The 24,434-nt window shown below is 43.3% G+C and overlaps 1 protein-coding gene across 4 annotated transcripts in view; it reads left to right on the top strand.

Moving 5' to 3' along the window:
• The first annotated feature begins 992 nt into the window (after window positions 1–992).
• Window positions 993–24,434, top strand: part of CTPS2 (CTP synthase 2) — a 109,408-nt gene continuing 85,966 nt past the window's right edge. Inside the window, exons 1-6 of one of the 4 annotated variants that reach the window (XM_079910750.1) lie at window positions 993–1,469; window positions 7,669–7,873; window positions 13,258–13,428; window positions 15,559–15,659; window positions 23,570–23,686; window positions 23,964–24,047. In XM_079910750.1, coding sequence (XP_079766876.1) covers window positions 1,302–1,469; window positions 7,669–7,873; window positions 13,258–13,428; window positions 15,559–15,659; window positions 23,570–23,686; window positions 23,964–24,047 — 846 coding nt within the window. In that variant the 5' untranslated portion in view covers window positions 993–1,301. The remainder of the gene's footprint in view (window positions 1,470–7,668; window positions 7,874–13,257; window positions 13,429–15,558; window positions 15,660–23,569; window positions 23,687–23,963; window positions 24,048–24,434) is intronic. The other 3 variants (XR_013825741.1, XM_079910749.1, XM_079910751.1) reach the window with 3 other exon arrangements.

Here is a 24,434-nt window from a genome sequence, read left to right as displayed (position 1 = left end):
AGCTTCGGGGCTGCTTCTCCACATTCACTGGAGACTTGGTTCCTTGGCCTCAACTGACTCCTCCAATTTCCGCCATCTTTCCGGGGGCCTTCAATGTCCCCCACACTGGCCTGGTGGGCGCTAGACCCAATTCCAGTGACGCCCATCTCACTTGACTCCGTTCCAGAGTCAGACCCTAAACTGGATCATCTCCTGGAATTGCTTCCCCTTTGACATCGCCGACACCCACACTGTGGTGACAACTCCTCAGTTCCTTCATTCCCACAGGCCCTCATCTTTTGGTCCATCTCTTTTCTCTCTTCCAGTCTATCCACTCCCTGCTCCTCTCCCTTCCTTTCCTCTGGGGACTAGACCCCTGGTGCCTCACTACCATCACATTCTTTCAGTGCTCTTAACTTCCTCACTCTCATCCTTCTACTCTACTCAACCAGCAAACTCTGGTTTTATCAATATCAATATTTATATACCGACCTATAGACATCTTGCACAACTATAGCTGGAGGTCGTTACACAATGATGGTTTCTAGACTCCACTGGGTCTTCAATGATGCCCTCCTCACTCAGCCCTCTAGTGACTCACCTGGTCATTCAAAATTTTCACCACTTTCCTAACCCTTCCGTCTGATTCCAAACCCTCCTATTGTCCCTAGTTAGATCCTTTCTCCTTCAGTGGTTTATGTTCTTCCCTTCGCCTTAATAACCTCCTGTGTCCTTTCCTGGCACCAAGGCACTAACCATCCTCCAAATACTCTTTAAAAAGTCACTCGGCGAAGCCCTGATTGTCGTCCTTCTGCCCCTCGCATTTTAAATTTTAATTTTTGCTACACGCGTACTGTTCCAGGAACCTTACTGATTCCAGTAGAGGTGTAGCCCTCACCCCAGATTGTGAGCCCCTCAAAGGCCGGCATCCCATCTGATCGTCGTCCTCTGCTCGGCGCTCCCGCAGTTGCTCTCCGTGACCGAGAGAAGCTCTTTCCGGCGCCGAGAGCGGGACGCGAGGACCCGAACAGGGTCTGGGCGTGCCGAGGGGCCGGGGCGCCGGGACCTGGCGTTCACCCGAGTCTCCGAGGTGCCGGTGCTCAGCAAGCCGCGGAGGGGAGGAGCAGTCCCGGGCTGAGCCTGGCCTGGGGCCAAGTGCGTCCAGGGCGGAGGGTGACGGGAAGCCACCAACGCCTGAGGAGTCACTTTTGGGCGCTTGTTTCGGAGCACTGCACAAACCCGGGTGCCAACCCCGAGCTCACCGGCGTGAGTCAGTGGGGCCCGCGGCTGCAGGAGAGGGGGAGGTGGGCGAGGAGGGCGCCATGCACCCCGAGGCCCGCGCGGGCGGCGGGAGGGACACGGGGGCGACTCGGGACGCCTCTGGCGGCGGACCCCTCCCCAGCCCGACAGGTGAGCGCGGGCGGGCCTCGGGGCGGAGCTCGCCGGCTCCAACGACCACCCTCCGCGCCACCGCCGCCGCCAAAGCACAGGTAACTCCCCGTCAGGGCCTCAGCGCCGGGGCCGCCCTCCAGTCCGCGGCCCCAGCCCGGCGCGCACATGGGACCGGGAGCCTTTGTCCCCTCCGAGGGCGGCCACCGCACGCGTCCCAGCACCCTGTGCTCTCTGCCCGCGGGCAGACAGCGGCGGGGCAAGGCCGGGGCCCTGGGAGTCCGCCCTGCGGCGGCCCGCGGCCCGGGCTCTGGAGCGCCGCGTACGGGAGCGGCGCTTCGGCGCGCACCCCGCCTCGGAACCGGGCGCTGGGGCTCGCCGCGGCCCCCGCCCGGTTGCCCCCGGGCCCCGGGAGCCCCGAGATGGCGTTGGCAGAAGTGCAGCCCCGCGCGGAGTGAGATGGCCTTTCTGTCTCCTCCCCCGCCCGGGGCGCTAGTTAAACCGCGACCCTCGCGTTTTCCGGGTCGCAGCTGGTTAGGGCGCTCTGAGCCCGAGTCCGCTGCTGCTACAACATAGCTTTCTTTCTAAAACAGTTTCTCCACGTTTGATGTCTAATTTACGTTAAGTAAAATGCCCCCATTTTAAGCGTGCAGATCGGGGATTTTGACAAATTATCCACAAGTGTAACCACTACCCCAACGTAGACATAAACCATTTCCATCACTCCAGAAAGTTCCCTCGTGCTCCTCTCCGGTCGATCCACAACCGCCCTCACCCCTTGATTTCCATCAGAGCTTAGTTTTGCCTATTCTAGAACTTCATAAGGTGGGCTCATGCAGTAAGTACTCTTGTTTTTGACTACTTTTTAAATGGCCGTCATTGAGAAGGTATCTATTGGTGCATCTGTTTTTAGTTGCTTTAGGCCTGCACTGTCCAGTGTGAGTTGACATGTGCTGTGCGTAGACACACCTAATTTCGGAAGACATTACAAAAAAAAAAAAAGGGGATGTAAATTATCTCACCCAAATATTCTTACATTGATTATGGGCTGATTATGGGTATTTTGGATACCTTAGGTTAAATAAGATATTATTAAAATGAACTTAATCTGTTTCTTTTTACTTTTTATAATGGCTACTGGAAAATTTAAAATTACAGTGTAATTTTTTAAAATGTTTTTATTGGACAGTGGACAGCCCTACACATGCCTATTTTACAGACAATTGGGTCTGCTCACAGCATATAAGAGTAAATGTAAATAATGGTCTTCACAAGAGAAAAAAAATCCCGATTGTAGAAGTAGCTTGAAGAACCTGCTTTGCCTGTTGTTTTAAAATTTTGCTTTAAACTTACTTGTTTGCTTAAAATAGATAGAAAGGACTAGGTGTCTCCTTGATATTGTTACATTTTTGAAAAGGACTTTGTAAAATGTCTGATATGCTTAAAAAGGTATCTTGTGCTTTTGAAAATATGGAAAAGTAATAATTGCCTGCAACCCAACCACCTAAATATATATTAAAATGTAGCATTTTGGTGTAATTTGACCAGTCTTAATTAAAAAAAAACAGTTGAGATAATAATATATTTAATTTTATATCCTGCTCTGTTGTGTAACATAAGCATACCTTATATGAAAGATTCTTAGGCTTTTTACAACCACATAATGTGCCTTCTCGTAAATACTCTCCAGTTTTCTATGGCATTTTTCCATTTTGCCGACTTTTACAAATGGGAAGTCATTTTAATAGTGTGACGGTGCCAGAATAAGGTAGTTACAGAACAGCTTATTTGCCCCTTTATCCAACAGGAAAGGTGAAGACCAAGAGGACAGGGACCTTGACTTTTTGTTCACCCCCATATCTGCAGGACCTGGGAACACGTCAAGCGTATAATTTGTCTGGGAGGAAGAAAATTTCCTTCTACCCTTCTGGGTTCTTCTGCTGGTCTAAGAATTAAGTTGACATGAGACAGATTAACAGGAGAAAATCAAATAAAAGTTTAATAACGTGTATACATGGGAGAGACCCAGGAAAACTTAGTCACTTGCTAAAATGGTTGAAACCCTTGCCTTAAATACCATCTTCAGCTCAAGACAAAAGAAGATGTTGTGGGTAGTAGTTTGGGACTTCAAAAGGGAAGAGGGCAGGGCTTCCCTGGTGGCGCAGTGGTTAAGAATCTGCCTGCCAATGCAGGGGACACAGGTTCGAGCCCTGGTCCGGGAAGATCCCACATGCTGCGGAGCAACTAAACCCGTGTGCCACAACTACTGAGCCTGTGCTCTAGAGCCCGTGAGCCGCAACTACTGAGCCCACGCTCCTAGAGCCCGAGCTCCACAACAAGAGAAGCCACCACAATGAGAAGCCCGCACACTGCAAAAAAGAGTAGCCCCCGCTCGCCACAGCTAGAGAAAGCCCGCGCACAGCAACAAAGACCCAACGCAGCCAAGAGTAAATAAATGAATAGTTAAAAAAAAAAAAGGGAAGAAGGCAATTAACATGGAGATGGAAAGGCAAATATTTTGGTAAACAAATGTTTGCTAGGTCAGGCAGAGACAGTGGTACACAGAGTGGACTCTGATCTCTAAGAGCTTCCCCGACCACATCTAGCTCATATTCTCTGAAGATATCTCTGGTGATAGCTCTATGCCAGGAACAGGCCCTTTATCTAAATTCTTTAGGCAGCAAAGGGGGCAATAAAAAAGAAGGACTTCCTGAGTCTTCTGTTTCTTAAAAATAATCAAACTAAATTAATGCTCATGCCAAAGAGGCACATTTTGGTGTGGCAGATTTTCCTCCTCTGCCTGTTCCATAAACGTTTATGAGCTGACTGAATCAGTGAGTAGAGGGCTCTGAAAAATAAGAGCTAACCTTGACTTAGCACTTGGGCGCTCTCTTTGTAAATACCCACACAGCTCTATACGGCTGGCACTGGTATTGTTTCTGTGTACTGCACAGGTGGAGAAAATTGAGGTTTAGAGAAGTTGAAATTGCCCAGGGTCATAGCTATTAAGTGACAGCACTTGAGCTCAGGCTGTCTGACTCCAGAGGAGGGACACTTATCAAAATAGAAAAAAATCAACAGTGGGTTGAGTAAGGGAAGACTGTGATGAAATTCCCACTCTAACAACTACCTCGGCTAGTAGAAGTGGCAAGAGATGAATATTCAGATACATTTTGGATCTATAGGAGGAGCATTTTGGGTTTGGACTGAAAATCTTTTAGGCTAAATCTAGCTCAGGTGAGTGGATGGCCAGGTGGGTAGTAAAGAGGAACGGTGACATTGAACATGATCAACTGTGTTGTGTAGAGAAAGGCAGGCCCAGGGACTTAAGGAAGCCATTTGGGATGGGACTTGTATATTTTGGATGACTTCAGTTTACTCGCCTTGACGGTGGTCAGCTAATTCAAATTGAACTCACAGCTCTGAAGTGAAAGGGCTCTACACCTTTTAAGTTAAGCTAGTTGTTTTTTTTAAAAATTTATTTATTATTTATTTTTGGCTGTGTTGGGTCTTCGTTTCTGTGCGAGGGCTTTCTCTAGTTGTGGCGAGCGGGGGCCACTCTTCGTCGCGATGCGCGGGCCTCTCACTATGGCGGCCTCTCTTGTTGCGGAGCACAGGCTCCAGACACGCAGGCTCAGTAGTTGTGGCTCATGGGCCTAGTTGCTCCGCGGCACGTGGGATCTTCCCAGACCAGTGCTCGAACCCGTGTTCTCTGCATTGGCAGGCAGATTCTCAACCACTGTGCCACCAGGGAAACCCAAGCTAGTTGGTTTTGAAAGTAGAGGAAACTACAAAATCAGAATAGGCATTCCTTTGGGAAAGACAGGCAGATAGGATAAGCGGGTAGCTGAAATCATTCCTACCTGATTGCATTTGAGCTTGATATCCAGGTATTTAAAAACATTTGTGAATTACAATAGAAAGTGGGATTTATAGTTATTAGCTTTTGTTAGTTACTCTCTTTTCTTGTAGTTGCGATTTTATGTTAATAGTCTTGGTTGGCCGTTTGTTTGCATGTCAGGACCACACGAATAACGCCGTTAAGGCTCACCTTCACGTGCATGGTGAAATGGCAAGGGCAGAAGGCCCCTGCCCAGGCTCAAGGGGAAAACAATAGTTCTCAGAGTAGAGTAGCCCAAGTAGCTCTTGGGCTTCCTGTCCGCCTCTAAAACAAAAGGGTTTGAATCAGACAGCAGCAGGAAAGTCAAATAAAATTTCTTTATGACATAATATTTTCTATCTTTTTTTTTCTGCTTGAATATTTCTGCATGGTGAAATGGATGGGTAAGGAACAGATTCAGTCTTCCACATGCATAGTTAAGGAGGATACATTTATTATTATTAATAGTGACATTAGTAGCTAACTTTTACTAAGTTCTTACTGTATGTTAATATAGGGGTCAATTTTGACCCCCTCTAAGCCAGGTATCAGCAAATATTTTCTATAAAAGATAGAAAATATTTCAGGATTTGTGGGCCAGAGGTCTCTGTTTTCCCAGCTACTCAGCTCTGCCATTGTAGCCAGAAAGCCACCAGAGACAATATGTAAATGATGGGCATGGCTGTGTGCTAATAAAACTTGATTTATGGACACTGAAGTTTGAGTTTCATACAATTCTAATGTGTCATGAAATATTCTTCTTTTGATCTTTTCTCAGTCATTTAAAATATAAAACATTCTTAGCTTGGCAACCATACAAAAACAGACAGTGGGCCAGATGTGACCTATGGGCCCTGGTTTCCTGACCTCTGATCTGTACCTTAGCTCATTTAATCCTCACAACCATCTGCAAGATTTTTTATTTTGTTTTGTTTTTAACATATTTATTTATTTGGCTGCGTCAGGTCTTAGTTGTGGCACGTGTGATCTAGTTCCCCGACCAGGGATTCAACCTGGGCCCCCTGCATTCAGAGCGCAGTCTAAACCACTGGAGACCAGGGAAGTCCCAAGATTTTTTAAAATGTTGGCATATTTGAATACTGATTTAAAAAATAGACTATTTTTTATTTTATTTTATTTTTTTAATTAAAAAAATTTATTTATTTTTGGCTGCGTTGGGTCTTTGTTGCCGTGCTTGGGCTTTCTCTAGTTGCGGCGAGCGGGGGCTGCTCTCGTTGTGGTGCGCGGGCTTCGCATTGTGGTGGATTCTCTTGTTGCGGAGCACGGGCTCTAGGCGCGTGGGCTTCAGTAGTTGTGGCATGCAGGCTCAGTAGTTGTGGCTGGCAGGCTCTAGAGCACAGGCTCAGTAGTTGTGGTGCATGGGCTTAGTTGCTTCGCAGCATGTGGGATCTTCCCGGACCAGGGATTGAACTCGTGTCCTGTGCATTGACAGGCGGATTCTTAACCACTGCACCACGAGGGAAGTCCCCCCAAATAGGCTATTTTTAGAGCAATTTTAGGTTCACAGCAAAACTGAGCAGAAAGTACTGAGTTTCCATACACCCACTGCCCCATGCCCACAGCGTTCCTCATTACCAACATCCTGAACCAGAGAGGTACATTTGTTACAGTCAATGAAGCTACACATCATTATCATTCCAAGTCCATAGGTTACATTAGAGTTCACCCTTGGTGTTATACATTCTGTGAGTTTGGACAAATGTATAATGACCTGTATCCACCATTATAGAATCATACAGAATAGCTTCACTGCCCTAAAAATCCTCTGTGCTCCACCTATTCATCTTTCCCTCCTGCACTAACCTCTGAAAACCACTGATCACTTTACTGTCTTCATAGTTTTGTCTTTTCCAGAATGTCATATAGTTGGAATCATGCAGTATGTGCCTTTTCAGATGGGCTTCTTTCACTTAGTAACCTGCACTTAAGTTTCCTCCATGTCTTTTCATGGATTGGTAGCTCATTTCTTTTTAGTGCTGAATAATATTCCAAGGGATTGGGATTGGTACTTTTTATTCCATTTCACAGATGAAGAAACAGGTACAGAAAGGATTAGTAACTCGCCCAGGTATAGCTTCTACAGATCTGACTCCAGAGCCTGATCTCTTAAAATTTTTACCATGCTTCTGAATCCCAGAGAATTTTGGCTTCTTATGATGAAGTTTGTCACACGACAGAGTTGGGGTAAATGCAAAATCAGGGTAATGGAGCCAGACATGTTGCTGTATCCAGAGCTTCCTGCATGTCGACAAGAAAGAAAAACCTAGACGATAAGACTTTGTTTCAAATACTTAGAAAAAGTGCTGTGTGCTTTTGAAATTCTGGTCCAACACACTCTCCGCTTTACTGGTTTAAGAACATGTTTCTCTTCCCTGACCCTTAATTTCATTACCTTTCAGATTCTATCTGGGTGCTGGCACTCAGCCACTCCTCTGCCAATGAAGTACATCTTGGTCACTGGTGGGGTCATCTCGGGCATCGGTAAAGGGATCATAGCAAGCAGCATTGGGACGATTCTAAAATCATGCGGACTCCGAGTTACTGCCATCAAAATCGACCCCTATATAAACATCGATGCGGGCACTTTTTCACCTTATGAGCACGGTATGAGGGAGGACCACTTCCCCCCTGTGAAGCACTGGGTTAAACTGAGGTTCTTTCTTGTATTTGGGGTAATTTCTTTAGGATAGAGTTCCAGAAGTAGAGCTGCTGGGTCATACATTTTGGATCTGTGAATGTTCTCATGGTTATTGATACATTTTTTCTGATTGCTGATGACATTCTAAATGAGTCCACCCTTTTGGAAAACAGTGTGTGAGGATACCATTCTCCCTGTACCTTTTGTAGTATGGATTATGTTTTGTTTTATTTTATCATAAAGGTAATATATTTCTCAACATTTCATTGTTAAGAGAAAAACTCAGACAATATAGAATATATTGACAATATAGAATGACCGGAAGAAAATAAAAATCATCCATTTCCCACCACTTGGAATAATTATTATTATTATTTTTTTGCGGTACACGGGCCTCTCACTGTTGTGGTCTCTCCCGCTGCGGAGCACAGGCTCCGGACGCACGGGCTCAGCGGCCACGGCCCACGGGCCCAGCCGCTCCGCGGCACGTGGGGTCTTCCCGGACCGGGGCATGAACCCATGTCCCCTGCATTGGCAGGCGGACTCCCAAGCACTGCGCCACCAGGGAAGCCCTGTACTAATTATTTTTATTTATTTATTTATTATTATTATTTTGGCCATGCCGCGCAGCTTGTGGGATCTTAGTTCCCTGACCAGAGATCAAACCTGTGCCCCCTGCAGTGGAAGTGCAGAGTCCTAATCACTGGACCGCCAGGGAATTCCCTATACTAATTATCTTAAAAAAGGCACTAGCCCTTATATACTTTCTTCTTAAACTTTTTATATACAAGCAAGAAAGTGTATAAATCATAAGTACCAGTAGATGAAATGAACATAATGTGTAATCAGCCTCCAGCTCAAGAAACAGAAACCCTCTTTATGCCCCTTCCAGTCTCTCCCCATCTGAAACGACCAGGGTAACCATTCTCCTGTCTTGTAACATTATAGATCAGTTTTGCTTATTTTTGAACTTTAAATGAACTGAATCTCAGTCACACTATTTTTTTAATTGAAGTATAGTTGATTTACAATGTTTCAGGTGTACAGCAAAGTGATTCAGTTATACATATATATATATTCTTTTTCAGATTCCTTTCCGTTATAGGTTTTTATAAGATATTGAATATACTTCCCTATTCTATATAGTAGGTCCTTGTTGTTTATCTGTTTTATATATAGTAGTAGGTATCCGTTAATCCTGAATTCCCAATTTATCTCTCCCCTAGTCATGCTATTTTTCAATCAAAAATTTAAAACTTAACCTACTGTAGACATTTTAATAGATTCTATACTTCTAAAGGCTGCACAGAATCTATACAATAATAGGAAATCATTTCCAATTTATTGATATTATAAACAACACTGTGAAGGGAAACTTTAAAATTTATTTTTTTAACATAAATGCCTAGGTACAGAATTTCTGATTTGGTGGGTAGGTATGTTTTTCAGGTGTTTCAGTTTTCTTTATACCTTTGCTGAATGCTATTCTTTTTAAACTTTACTAACCTGAGAGTACACCAAACAACCAAAAAAAGGAATAACCAGGGATCGAACCTGTGCCCCCTGCAGTGGAAGCATGGAGTCCTAACCACTGGACTGGCAGAGAATTCCCGGGTATCTCATTATGTTAATTTAGATTTCTTTGATTTTCATTTTGTCGGTGGAGTGGCTTATTAAAGTCTATGGAAGATTGTATGTTTGTTTGAAACTATCACCCAGCTTCCTGGGTAGAGTAAATTCCCTGCCCCACTGACTTTGGCCTTTGGCCATGTAGGATGGTTAACTCTTCCTGGTTTGTTTGGAACTTTCCTGGTTTTGAAACTGAAACTCCTGAATCCTGGGAACCCTTTTACTCCTGGGCAAACCAGAGAGGTCAGTCACCTTATCTGGCCATGTGATTTGTTTTGCCCTGTGGGATATTAGTGAATATGAAATATGCCTTTGTTGAAGTAGAACTTTTCAATGCAATGGCATAATTTGACTCAGTCTCTGTCGTCTTTCTGCCCTCTGCTGTGAGAGCTGCATGCCCCATATAGGGATTTCTCCTTCAGCCCGGGTCCTGGAATAAGAAGGCACAGGTAGACTCACAACTGACCCACAACCCCTACGTAACATGAGGAGAAATCAGTAAATGTTTTCTAAGTCGCTGAGATTTTAGGGTTGTTTTGTAGGCAGCAGAATTGACTAACGCCATGTGTTATGCCAATTTTCCTTTGGATTTTGAAAAATGATTTTCAAGAATACTTTGTGCAGAGTATATTAACCTATACTTACCACATGTATATATTTTTACTCTGTTTGCAATTTGTCTTAATAATACTTCTGCTGCTGATAAATTTCATTTTACCGTTTGTGTGACTAAATGTATCAGCTGTTTCCTTTATGGTTTCTGCCTTTGATGTCACCTGTAAGCTTCTCTGTCCCAGGAATATTTAAATATTCATCTATATTTTCTTCTGGCACTTTTAGAGTTTCATTTGGTTTTACTTTATTTTTTTTCTTCCACTTTTATTGAGGTATAGTTGAAATACAGCACTGTATAAGTTTAAGGTGTACAGCATAATAATTTGACTTACATACATCATGAAATGATTATCACAATGTTTAGTTGAACATCCATCATCTCATACAGATGCAAAATTAAAGAAGTAGCAAAAAATTGTTTCCCTTGTGATGAAAACTGTTAGGATGTACTCTCTTCACTTTCGTGTATAACATAGAGCAGTGTTAATTATATTTATGTTGCTGTACATTACATCCCTAGGACTTACTTATCTTATAACTGGAAGTCTGTACCTTTTGACCACCTTCATCCAATTCCCCTCACCCCACCCCATCCTCTGGTAACCACAAATCTGATCTCTTTTTCTATGAGTTTGCTTTTGAAGTATAATTGACTTACAACACTGTGTTCCTGGTGCACAATATAGTGATTTGATGTTTCTGTACATTTTTAAATGATCACCACCATTTGCTTTTACTTTAATATTGTTAATACATCTGGAATTTAATTTGGTGGGAGATGAGGATGTAACATAATTTTTTCTCTAAATTTTTTTCTGATTAGCCACTATTCCTAATTGCAATTATCAAAGATTGCATCCTTTCTCCACTGACTTGAAATACCACCTTTCAGTATATACTAAATTTCTGTCTTTGTATTCTGCTCTGTTCCAGATCTCTTTGTTTATTCCTGCCTACCGTTTTAATAGCTGCAGCTTCTTATTATCAGGACTTTTCTCATTATTCCTTTTCTCCTTTTTTAAACGTTGAAATGTTAGTTGTCTTCAAGATTAACTTCAGAGTCCTTTTATCAAAGTTTATGAGAAATGACTCTTTAAATTTATGAATTAATTTGGGGAAGAATTAAACACTGCAAATATTGACTGGCCTATTCAGGAACTGTATAAGTGGCTTTCATTTTATCCATACCTTCTTTTATGTCTCTGAAGTAAAGTTTTCTTCATATAGGTCCTACACATTTCTTTGAAATTTATTTCTGTGTATCTTACCTACTTTGATTTGTAATGATATCTTTGGTTTTTTTAGTCATGTATTAAATTCCTTTATATAATAGGGACTTTTTGGGGTATTTTGTGTAGTATTTGTTCATGTTGTCTTATTCCATATTTGTATATACTGAAATATATAAATATATACACATTTTTTTGAATTTTATTTATTTTTTAACACATATATATTTTAATCTTCCTTTACTCACTGTTATTTTTTAAGGGCTTTTATTTTTACTTATTTTTCATGTGTTTTGTTTTGGTAATCACACCTGTTTTTCTTCCAAATTAACTTTAGTTTCACTGTCAAGTTAAAAAAAATCTGTTGGCATTTTTATTATAATTGCATTAAATCAAAAAAAAAGTTCTTGAAGACATGATCTACAGCTTTTCTTTTTCTTCTAGGAACATAATAGGAATCTAAAATTTTTAAATTTAGGAATCTAAAATTTCAAGACCTTTGCTGTATACCTGGAGAATTGCCAAACTGGATTGGGCCTGAATTAACTAGAGAGATTTCAGAGATCTTCCCCTATTTGGCAGAAGTTAAGATGATCAAAGTACAAAGACTTTTCCATGGATTGGCAATTCCTGATAAACATGAGAAAGTAGAATTTGAACTGGAAATGGAATTTGGGAAACACGAAAATATTGCAATTTCATCATTTTGCTCTTTTGTCCTTAAAGTTAGAGATCTTTCCGGTCACACATAGGTACCTTATGAGGGAGACATAAATGAGACTATAAAAGGCTTCTGATTAGGTTCAGAAGCTAGCCAACCTTCTTTTTATGCTGTGAACATCTAGCTATAGAAGTAAATGATAGAATTTCCTTAATCAGGGAGAGGTTCAGTTCTGACAGGTGGCTTTAGGACATTGGACTCCCAGTCGATGCCCTCAAGTAACGCTGGAGACCCAGAGGCATGCCTAGTAGTCAACACAGTTGCCGGTCATGTGATTAAGTCTTCATCTATACACACTTTTAAAAAATTAATTAATTAATTACTTAAATTTTTTTTTTTGGCTGTGTTGGGTCTTCGTTGCTGCCCACAGGCTTTCTCTAGTTGTGGTGAGCAGGGGCTACTCTTCATTGTGGCGCGCGGGCTTCTCACTGCCATGGCTTCTCTTGTTGCAGAGCTTGGGCTCTAGGCACGTGGGCTTCAGTAGTTGTGGCACGCAGGCTTCAGTAGTTGCGGCGTGTGGGCTTAGTTGCTCTGCGGCATGTGAAATCTTCCCGGACCAGGGCTTGAACCCGTGTCCCCTGCATTGGCAGGGGATTCTTAACCACTGCGCCACCAGGGAAGTCCCAAGTCTTCATCTGTATCCTTCATCACGGTGCTGTTGTGCAGGTGGCTTGTTGCTCACTTTCTTTTTGGCCTCAGTTTCACCAACTCGCCCCGTGGGCTAGTGGAGGCCCTGCTTTTCGTCTACTGTCTGTTCAATAATGACTTTACCCAAGACTGGAATCAATGAAAATTTTCTTACGCCCATTTCAGAGTCCAGGATACTGATGCTTTGAAGTCAATTGCTATTTGTTTTAAAAATTGCTGTTTTAAAGTCCCTTTTTCATGTGGTATATGATGAGTTTGGAAAAGCTAGATCTTGAGGACAGAATTTCAGTAAGCATTTAAAACTACCGTAATAGAATACCAGAATTTTTCCAATGCACTTTCATGGATAGAATCGAATTGCTAAATTTTCCCATTGAAATACGGAAATGGTGGTACACTATGGCTTATAAATAAGTCTTTTACCGGCCCTTTAATATATTGTGCTCATCTTTGAAAAATAATCTACTGGAAGCAAATTTTTAATTTTTACATTGCCTTTTTATCCCAGGTGAAGTGTTTGTCTTAAACGATGGTGGAGAAGTTGATTTAGACCTTGGAAATTATGAAAGGTTCTTGGACATTAATCTTTATAAAGACAACAACATCACCACTGGGAAGATATATCAACATGTGATCAATAAAGAGAGGCGTGGCGATTACCTGGGGAAAACAGTACAAGGTATTATATTCCACAAACATTAGGGGCCCTATGTGCTGAGCACTCACACCCTGCTCAAAATAGACCTGAAGGTGAGGGGGTCCCTGTGCTCTACAAGCTCCAATCCTTTTCAGATCCCTGTTTTCTCCTCCTTTTCTTTCGTTCTTTTTTTTTTTTCTCCAGTTTTATTGAGCTATAATTGACATACAGCACTGTATAAGTTTAGGGTGTACAGCATAATGATTTGACTTACATACATCATGGAATGATGACCGCAATAAGTTTAGTGGACATCCATCATCTCTGATAGATGCAAAATTAAAGAAACAGACAAAAATGTTTCCCTTGTGATGAAAACTCTTAGGATTTACTCTCAACAACTTTCATATATAACATAGAGCAGCGTTAATTACATTTATCATGGTGTGTATTACATCCCTAGTACTTATTTATCTTATGACTGGAAGTTTGTACCTTTTGACTACCTTCATCCAGTCCCCCCGCCCCATAACCACAAATCTGATCTGTCTCTTTTATGAGTTTGTTCGTTTTTGACGTATAACTGACCTGCAACACTATGTTAGTTCCTGTTACACAACATAGTGGTTTGATGTTTTTATACATTTCAAAATGATCACCGCGATGTCACCATACAAACCTTTGCTTTTCATTTTCCTCAAAGGTTTCAAGTTCATCCTCCATGTTCCTGATTGATTGTATTTTCATCAGTCTTTTTTTTTTTTTTTAACTAATATCATTGTTTCCTTTAGTCCATGTTTCTGTCCTCTTTCTCTTTCTCTCTTTAGCTTTTATTTATAAAATCCACGGGGAACCATTTATTCATCACACATCTGATTGGGGTATAGGTTTATTTTGGTTTGTTTTTGTCTGTCCTTTATTTAATATGTTCTTTTTCTACTTTTTTCTTGTATCTTTGCATGGATGATGATTACTCCCCTTTGAAGAAGAACAGTGATGGGGGGAACGTGGGGGGGGTGCGGGGATTGAACTGGAGGGCAGCATGATATGACCTTTTTTTCACCAACCCTTTTCATGGGGGTTATGATTCTTATTCTCTTTTGTCCTTGAAGAGAGACCCGCAGGGCCCCCCCCCTTGTATTCATAAGTTCCTACGTGGTAGGGTAAAGGTGCTAATTCCCCATCCCCTTTAAATCACCTTCATGTTGGAAAGCAGCTGAGAAGTAGATAAAGAAGTTGGACAGATGGAGATCAAAAGATCAGCTATGTTACTGCTGACACTGGACGGTGTGGTTTAGACCTTAGCTACAATTGTACTTTCTAATAGTTTTTCCCCAAGTGTAGGTATTGGGAAGACCTGGGGGAGGGAGAGTTGCTGCCTCATACCTGCCACGTCCCAAACTTGGGGAGAGGGCAAGGCCCCAGACCTGGGCCTTGACCCCGATCCCTGCGCTGCCCACGTGGAGGCAGAGCCAGACCTACCCCGCCCTCCCAGAAAGGGGTCGGGCTGGGCATGTGTGGTGGGTCGTTCCAAACGCACCAATCAGAGACGACTTCCGCCTCGCGGGAGCAGCTGGGGCCGGGGAGCTGCAGGTGGCGGTGGAGCAGATGACAGGCGCTATCCGCGTCAGCTTCCCAGAGGCCAACATTCCTGCTTTGTACATCACATTAGGTTAGTTGGCTGCATCTTTTTGTCTCTTCGGCTGAGATTAGCAGCCTCAGGCCCCTGGTCAGCATGCAGGCCTCGTGTACACCCTCTGAGTGACCCTTCCATACTGGCTGGCGAATTGCCCAGGGTCTGCAGGGCTGGGCCACTCTGAGACCTTCTTCCCCTTGGAGTCCAGTATTCAGCACCCTTGGCGGCCCTCCTTGCACAGTTTTTAGTTGGCATTATAGGTGTTTTCTATAGATAGCATCAAAGATGGCATTTCTTCTCTCTCTCTGTGGTTGGTTGATTTCAAGGGAAATGGCATAACATTTAAATGACTAAACCTATGTTGCATCTATAGTGTTAATTTCAGTGAGATGGATAATAATGTGAGGACTGTAGCTTGTCTAATTTGCCAGGTGGGTTTCAGGTTATTTGGGAGGTCTAAAGACACTAATACATTCATTTCTCATGACCATGACCATGAAATAAGCTTTTGTGCTAATTATTACTTCTTTCTACAGTTGTCCCTCACATTACTGATGCTGTCCAGGAGTGGGTTATGAATCAAGCCATGGTGCCTGTGGATGGTCACAAGGAAGAGCCCCAAATATGTGTTATTGAGGCAAGCACGGAACTTTTCGTTATAATTTTATATCCTTATGGGTTTTTAAGCAGCTGGTCTTCATTCATTCAACAGATATGTGTAGATGGCCTCATGTGTGCTGGACACCGGCCTAGGAGGTGGGATTACAGCAGGGAGCGACATAGATGGCCCCTGCTTTTGTGGTCACAAGTCAGTGGGCAAGATTGGCTTAAACTGGGTGATTACTCCTGGGGTGGGCGTGCAGCAGTCTGCAAGTGAGGACTGGTCAGTCACAGAATGCATTCTACTGAGTGCCGTTTGCAAAGTGCTTTGGAAGTAGAGAGAGACCAAGTTAGGCAAGTCCGACTGTAGAGGTGATTTGGAGGTGAGAAGTGAGTATTAGCTGTTTAAAGAAAGAGCTTAGTATTTGAACTTGCCACTTGTTCACTGCTTCCCTTCCTCTCAATGTGCAGAATGAGAATAACATCCATGTACTCCTTATCTAAAGGTCAGTTGACCTAATTGCCAGACGGGACAGCAGAATAATGAACATTTTGGTTCCTAGAGGCAGACTCCCCAAGTTCACATTTCTGCCCTCACCCCCAAGTGGTGTATGGCTTAGTGGTTAAGAGTCTGGAGTCAGACTGCTTGGGTTCATAGCCCAGCTGGTTCACTTACCAGCTGGGTGACCTTGGCCAAGTTTGCTTAACTACTCTGTGCCTCAATTTATTCATCTACCAAGTGGGGATAATGTTTTGAGCATTAAATAAGCCAATACGTTTAGTGCTTAGATTGTGTTGGATCTATACTAAGTGCTCGAAAATTATTAACCATTGTTAAGATGCTTGTATGACTTGGCAAGTTACTTCTCAAAGTGTCAATGTACTCACCTATAACAATATGATAGTGTAATATTGTAATAACAACAAGATAATAATAACAGGGTTGTTGCAAGAATTAAATATAATAATGTAAAAAGCACTTGGCCACGTCTGGCATTTAGGAGGTGCTCAATAAACATGTTAGCTGCTATTATTGTCATCGTTATCAGTGTTTGCAAATAGATATTATGCTACCCACAATATCCATTTCGCTAATAGTAGAGCTGATAATCTTAACGTAAATGCGCTATACTATCATATATTAATTATATATTTTGCTACTATAATGGTATGGTTGATAAACAATGTAAATGTATAAGTGTGCTATATAAAATTTTCTCTCCCTGTGTATTTCTTCCTTCACAATTTACGAGGAAAGAGAGGATGCTTCCTTTATAATTTTTAAAAATCGGAGTATGACATAAACACAGAAAAGTGCACATGTCACAGATGTATAGCTTGGTGAAGTTTTATAAACTGACCATGTCTGCATAACTAGGCTTGCTTCCTTTAAAAAAATTTAATATCTAATGCAGTGAATAGTTTGCAAACAAATCGAGGCAATGATAAAGACAAATAGTGTGAGAAAAGAGAAAGGCAGGAAAAGTGTCAGGAGAATAACATCTGATATGAGAACAAAGATGTAAACCGGGGCATAGCTTGACTGTACGGTGAAGGAGACTGGCACGGTCACTCTCTTTATTGATTTTCAGTTTTTAGGACCCATCTCCAGGATGAATCAGAGAAACCTTAAAAGCAGGAATGTGTCATCAACTTTGAAAAGAGGGATCGTGAGGTGGAGGGGGTGGAGGAGTGCTGGAGGGGAAGGGGGGTGGGCAGAACCTCATTTTACACTGCGAGGGTCTACAGATACTGTTAGTATTTGGCTGAAAAAGAAGCAAAAGTATCTCAGGTTAGGAAAGTAACCAGTAGAATTAACAATTGAGATTGGTATCTGGGGATGGGGGTACCAGAGAGCTGCATCCTCATCTGTCACGGCAGGAAGTACACCTACGTTCATTAGAGGGTGTCTGAAATAGCTAAGTTGAGGAAGAGCTGAGATGGATGAGCTTTGGTTTAGAGACATGGAGGTAACTACCAGAAGAAATCCCAACAAAGAAGTTAAAGCGCTTGCCGGGCTTCCCTGGTGGCACAGTGGTTAAGAATCCGCCTGCCAGTGCAGGGGACATGGGTTCGAGCCCTGGTCCGGGAAGATCCCACATGCTGCGGAGCAACTAAGCCCATGCACCACAACTACTGAGCTTGCGCTCTAGAGCCCGCGAGCCACAACTACTGAGCCTGCGAGCCACAACTACTGAAGCCCGCGCACCTAGAGCCCGTGCTCTGCAGCAAGAGAAGCCACCGCAATGAGAAGCCTGCACACCGCAACGAAGAGTAGCCCCCGCTCCCCGCAACTAGAGAAAGCCCACGCGCAGCAACGAAGACCCAACGCAGCCAAAAATAAATAAACAAAGTAAATAAAAAAATAAAGCGCTTGCCTTGGGGAATCAGACTTGGGAGAGGGAAGAGTGGGGCAGGGAACTCTTGCTTTCTATTGTAAGCTCTGCTGTACAATTTGGTTTTTAACCATGTGCATGCATTATTTTACTTTTTGAAAAAAACTTATTAATGTCAACTTGAAGGTGCCATTTAGCAATTTCAAAATCTTAAAGATCAGCCCGAGACTGATTTTATTCAAGCCCAGCAAAGGGTCGGACAAGCCCTCACACCTTTGGTTTACAGTGGTTATTTGTTGCAGAGTACCACTTTGTCCAATATGGTAGCCACTCTCCACATGGGGCTGTTGAGCATGTGAAAGTAGCCCATCCAAACTGAGACGTGCTGTGAGTTTAAAATATAACTGGGTTTCAAAGACTTAGTATGAAGAAAAAAGAATGTAAAGTGCCTCATAATTTAAAAAAAATTGGCGATGTTGAAATGATAATATTTTTGATACACTCTGCTACATAAAATATAGTGTTAAAATTAATTTCTTCACTTTAATTTTGCTTTTTTCCCATTTATTTATTTATTATTTTTGGCTGTGTTGGGTCTTCGTTGCTGCATGCGGGCTTTCTCCAGTTGCAGCGATTGGGGGCTACTCTTCGTTGCGGTGCGCGGGCTTCTCATTGCGGTGGCTTCTCTTGTTGTGGAGCACAGGCTCTTGGCGCAGAGCGCGGGCTCTTGGTGCGCGGGCTTCAGTAGTTGTGGCACGTGGGCTCAGTAGTTGTGGCTCACGGGCTCTAGAGCACAGGCTCAGTAGTTGTGGCGCACAGGCTTACTTGCTGCGCGGCATGTGGGATCTTCCCAGACCAGGGCCTGAACCTGTGTCCCCTTAATTGGCGGGTGGATTCTTTTTTTTTTAATTTTAATTTTTTATTTTTTAACATCTTTATTGGCGTATAATTGCTTTACAGTGGCATGTTAGTTTCTGCTTTATAACAAAGTGAATCAGCTATACATATACATATATCCCCATATCTCCTCCCTCTTGCGTCTCCCTCCCACCCTCGCTATCCCACCCCTCTAGGTGGTCACAGAGCACTGAGCTGATCTCCCCGTGCTAAGCGGCTGCTTCCCACTAGCTATCTGTTTTACATTTCGTAGTGTATATATGTCCATGCCACTCTCTCACTTCATCCCAGCTTACCCTTCCCCCACCCCGTGTCCTCAAGTCCATTCTCTACGTCTGCATCTTCATTCCTGTCCTGCCCCTAGGTTCTTCATAACCATTGTTTTTTAATTCCATGTATATGTGTTAGCATACGGTATTTGTTTTTCTCTTTCTGACTTACTTCACTCTGTGTGACAGACTCTGGGTCCATCCACCTCACTACAAATAGTTCAATTTCGTTTCTTTTTATGGCTGAGTAATATTCCATTGTACATATGTGCCACATCTTCTTTATCCATTCGTCTGTCGATGGACACTTAGGTTGCTTCCATGTCCTGGCTGTTGTAAATAGAGCTGTAATGAACGTTGTGGTACATGACTCTTTTTGAATTATGGTTTTCTCAGGATATATGCCCAGTAGTGGGATTCCTGGGTCATATGGTAGTTCAATTTTAGATTTTTAAGGAACCTCCATACTGTTCTCCATAGTGGCTGTATCAATTTGCATTCCCACCAAGAGTGCAAGAGGGTTCCCTTTTCTTCACACCCTCTCCAGCATTTATTATGTGTAGATTTTTTGATGATGGCCATTCTGACTGGTGTGAGGTGATACCTCATTGTAGTTTTGATTTGCATTTCTCTAATGATTAGTGATGTTGAGCATACTTTCGTGTATTTGTTGGCAATCTGTATATCTTCTTTTTTTTTTTTAATCTGTATATCTTCTTTGGAGAAATGTCTATTTAGGTCTTCTGCCCATTTTTGGATTGGGTTGTTTGTTTTTTTGATATTGAGCTGCATGAGCTGCTTGTAAATTTTGGAGATTAATCCTTTGTCAGTTGCTTCATTTGCAAATATCTCCTCCTATTCTGAGGGTTGTCTTTTCCTCTTGTTTATGGTTTCCTTTGCTGTGCCAAAGCTTTGAAGTTTCATTAGGTCCCATTTGTTTATTTCTGTTTTTATTTCCATTTCTCTAGGAGATGGGTCAAAAAGGATCTTGCTGTGATTTATGTCATAGAATCTTCTGCCTGTGTTTTCCTCTAAGAGTTTTATAGTGTCTGGCAGGTGGATTCTTAACCACTGCCACCAGGGAAGTCCCTATATTGTGAATTGATGAGCATCATAAATTTCGTCAACATCCATCATCTCACATAGTTACAAAATGTTTTTTTTCTTGTGATGAGAACTTTTAAGATTTACTCTCTCAGCAACTTTCAGAGAAGATTCCTTTCCTTAAAGGCAAAAGGGACATTGCACATCCCATAAATTTGTTTGACTGCTGCTTCAGCTTTGGTTTGGATAGATCTTAACATGTCGTTATGGGTGATATTTTCCCTGTTGTGCGAGGAAAGAATTAACTTAGGGCTACTCTAGGAATAACACTGAAAGTTTCTGATCACAATGACGATAATGGTGGACCAGAGGAGAAATGGGACTTTCCAAATTGGCAGAGAGGGTGCAGTGGGGGTGGAAGCAGGTAGCGTTTAAAGCTTTTGCTTCCTTTTCCGGATTCCCTGCTTACTCCCAGAATAGCCCCCATCAAAAACCAGAAAATGCGTCCTTATGGTTTAGATTAAGTGTAGACCTCTTTTTTTCCTACATATTTTCCCCCCATTGGATTCTGGTGTATTATAGTTAGTGAGCACTTACACCCCTCACCCCCTGCCAGTTTCCTGATTTCATGTTTTATTTCTTGGATTTTCATAATTAAGTTTGTCATTCATTTACAGAATGATCATACATTTCTATCTGTTCCGTAGCCAGGAGAATTGAATTTTAAGTATGTTTTGTTATCTTAGTTAAAGTTAGTAAAGAATAATTTCTTCTGTAGCAATGAAATCCTCAGACTTCTTAGTTTGATTCTGTTGTAATTATGGTAACAGGTACTAGAACGCTGTGACCTAGGGCTTATATTGAATTTCAAGACCGTTCTGTCCTGTCCTGACCACTAACCTAAACTCCCAGTGCTGTGTGCAGGGCTCTGGACTTGTGCTGGAGGTACGGAAGGCAAGTTCCTGCCCTCATGGGCCTTACAGCCCAGTGGGGTAGAGAGGAGACAAGGACTCAAATAAAATAATGGCACCTTGTGCTGTGTTACTAGAAAGGGGAGAGACAGGGTGCTTTAGGTGGGTGGTCAGGGTTGGGCTCTCTGGGGGGACACAGCTCCCCGGGTGGGTTGGAGGGCCTAAGGGGCAGGAAGGAAGACCGTAAGCCATCCGAGGACCTAAAAGGCCAGTGGGGCTGGAGCACAGAGGTGGAGGCTGGGGGAGTAGGGGGATGGGAAGGGGGCAGGTGGGAGTGGGGCATGAGATGAGATTAGAGATATGTTTCAGGGTCAGATCATGTAGGGCCTTTTGTTGGCTGCCTAAAGGAGTTTAGATTTTATTTTTAGTCAAGCAGTGAGCTGCTGAAGGTTATAAGCATGGGAGAGATGTATTCTGAGTTTTAAAAGATCACTCTGCTGCTGTATGACAGATGGTTGGTAGGACAGGAGAGGGTGGAAGCTGGGAGGCCATTAAAATTGGGGGCAGCCAACTTTTTCTGTGAAGGGCCAGATAGTAAATGTGTTTGGTTTTGCAGGTCAGAGAGTCTCTGTCACAGCTACTCCACTCTGCCATTGCAGTGCCCAAGCAGCCTTAGGTGACGTGTGGGTGGGCGCGGCCGTGTGCCAGCATAGCTTCATGTGTGAAAATAGACAGCAGGCCCTCTTAGCCACCGCAGGCTTAGACGATTGCCGTAATCCCTGCAAAAGATGGTGCTGGCTTGGGCGTCTGGGGTGGTAGTGGTGGAAATAGCAGTGGAGAGATTTTCAAGAATGTTTTGGAGGTACAGCTCACTGGACAGGGTTGGGTAAGGAGAAGGTGGGAATGGAGGATGATTTCCAGACCTGTAGCTTGAACCCGTTAGTGGTAGGAGATGCTGTTGCTGAGATGAGGGAGAAGCCCCCAGACAAACAGGCCCAGGGCTGTGGGGACCAGGGGTTCAGTTTGGGCCATGGTAAGTTTGAATACTTACTGATCCATCCAAGATGTCACGGACAAGTTGGCTTCAAAGCCCAGCGGCGCTGGGAGGAGAGGTCCGGGCTGCAAGTAGATTTTGGACCCAGTCGAGTAGCCGAAGCCGGGGAAGGTGGTGGATCCTGGGCCTGGGCCCACCGTGATCTCTTCCTCCTCAGCATCCCGATCATTCCACTTCGTGCTCAAGTTTTGCTCTTGCTTTATTGTTCTTTAACTCTGCCTTATTCTCCTCGCTAAACTCCGAGCTCCTCAGGAGCAGGCTGTCTTAAGTTCTTCCCAGCAGCTCATTTAAAGTGTTGAGCCCGTAGTAGATGCTCAAATGCTAAAGAATTAATTTAAAAATCTGGGTGATAATCTTTAAGTATTTAAATATGGTGAGGATGAATGCGTTAAGGTGAAATTTTATCCTTGTCTAAAGTAAAATGCTTAAGTAACTTTATTGGAAGTACAATGTAAATTAAGTTAACATTTGTCAAAGGATTACACTGTCAGGAATATTCTCGGGGCTTTTGGTACTACTTCTTTCAGAGAGACAGCATGTTTTAGTACAAGTGATTTAATTCTGGTAGTACCACCATTACAAGGAGACTGTTGAGCTGCATACAGGTGTGTGTGTGTGTGTGTGTGTGTGTTTGTTTGTGTGTGTGTGTTCATGAAGAGAGAGAGAGAGAGAGAGAGACAGAGACAGAGACAGAGAGAGAGACAGAGAGAGGGAGAATGCTAACTGTTTCACACCGGGCAGAACCAGATGGCTCTCCCTTTTCTCATATTGTCACCGGATTTCAATTCTCCCTTCCAACGGGACCACTGGTAGAAACTAACTGATCTCACTCCTCTGTGGTGTATATTCTGGATCTTTTTATCTGCTTAGGAATTCCCTTCTCTTTTCTTAAAGTGCTCTTTTTTTTTTAAAACAAACCCTTTTTTTAAAAAAAAATTATTTATTTATTTATTTTTGGCTGCGTTGGGTCTTCGTTGCTGCACGCGGGCTTTTCCCTAGTTGGGGCGAGCGGGGCTACTCTTCATTGCGGTGCGCGGGCTTCTCATTGCGGTGGCTTCTCTTGTTGCGGAGCACGGGCTCTAGGCACGCGGGCTTCAGTGGTTGTGACTCGTGGGCTCTAGAGCACAGGCTCAGTAGTTGTGGCACACGGGCTTAGTTGCTCCGTGGCATGTGGGATCTTCCCAGAGCAGGGCTCGAACCCATGTCCCCTGCCTTGGCAGGCAGATTCTTAACCACTGTGCCACCAGGGAAGTCCCACTCCTTTTCTTTAAAAAAATTTTTTTTCAGTCTTGATGAGGTGAAGCGTTGACAGCCTATTAGTGATCCCCATTTTCGGGGGACTTCAGTTTTCACGCTTAGTGTATTAAGAATTGTTCTGTTAGTCTGTGTACCACGGAAGCTATTTGATCTCTTGTGTCTTTTTTTTCCATTCCCAGCTGGGTGGCACCATTGGAGACATTGAAGGAATGCCATTTGTGGAAGCGTTCAGACAATTCCAGTTTAAAGCAAAAAGAGAGAATTTCTGTAATATCCATGTTAGCCTTGTCCCACAGGTGAGCTTTCCAGATAAGTGTGTAGTCTTCAACTCCTGTAGGTCTTCCTATGATACTCTGTTTATTCCACTTTCTTTTTGTTTTGGCCGCATCGTGTGGCATGTGGGATCTTAGTTCCCTGACCAGGGATTGAACGTGCGCCCCCTGCAGTGAAAGTGCAGAGTCAACCACTGGACTGCCAGGGAAGCCCCCTATTCCAAATTTTAAACCAGGAAGCCATTCATTATCCAGAAGAGCTAGATGTCCAGTGTACTGACAGTGACCCATTTCTTTTCAGCCCAGTGCTACTGGAGAACAGAAAACCAAACCCACACAAAACAGTGTCCGTGCGTTGAGGGGCTTAGGCCTGTCTCCCGATCTGGTGAGTTAAAGAGAGTGGGTAAGTTTCTTGGAATAGGACCTCCATTTCTTAAACTATAACATCATCTAAGTCCTTCCTAGCTCTCAAATGGTTTCTATGACTGAGCTTTTTGTATCTGGGAGCTGCGGAAGGCTTATTCCCTCATCCTCAAGTGTCGCTTCACACATTTCTAAATTGGCCATCTCTTCTTCTCCAGGTCCTCATTTGATTGGCCACACTGACATCTGGGCAAGTGCAATGTCCTGTCATCTGTGTGGTCCCTGGGTCCCTTAGAGGGAGGTGGGACCTGGGAGATTTTCCTATGAGCCTGCTAGGTGGGGCTATCCCTGCTCTTATTTATAGCAGTAATCCAGTTATTGCCAGTAGTCTAGATCAGAGGCTGGCAGG

The sequence above is a fragment of the Stenella coeruleoalba genome, assembly GCF_951394435.1.
Source record: "Stenella coeruleoalba genome assembly, chromosome: X".
Taxonomy (NCBI): Eukaryota; Metazoa; Chordata; class Mammalia; order Artiodactyla; family Delphinidae; genus Stenella; species Stenella coeruleoalba.
The sequence above is the reverse complement of the archived record's forward strand: the minus strand, read 5'-3'. Positions and strand labels throughout refer to the sequence as shown.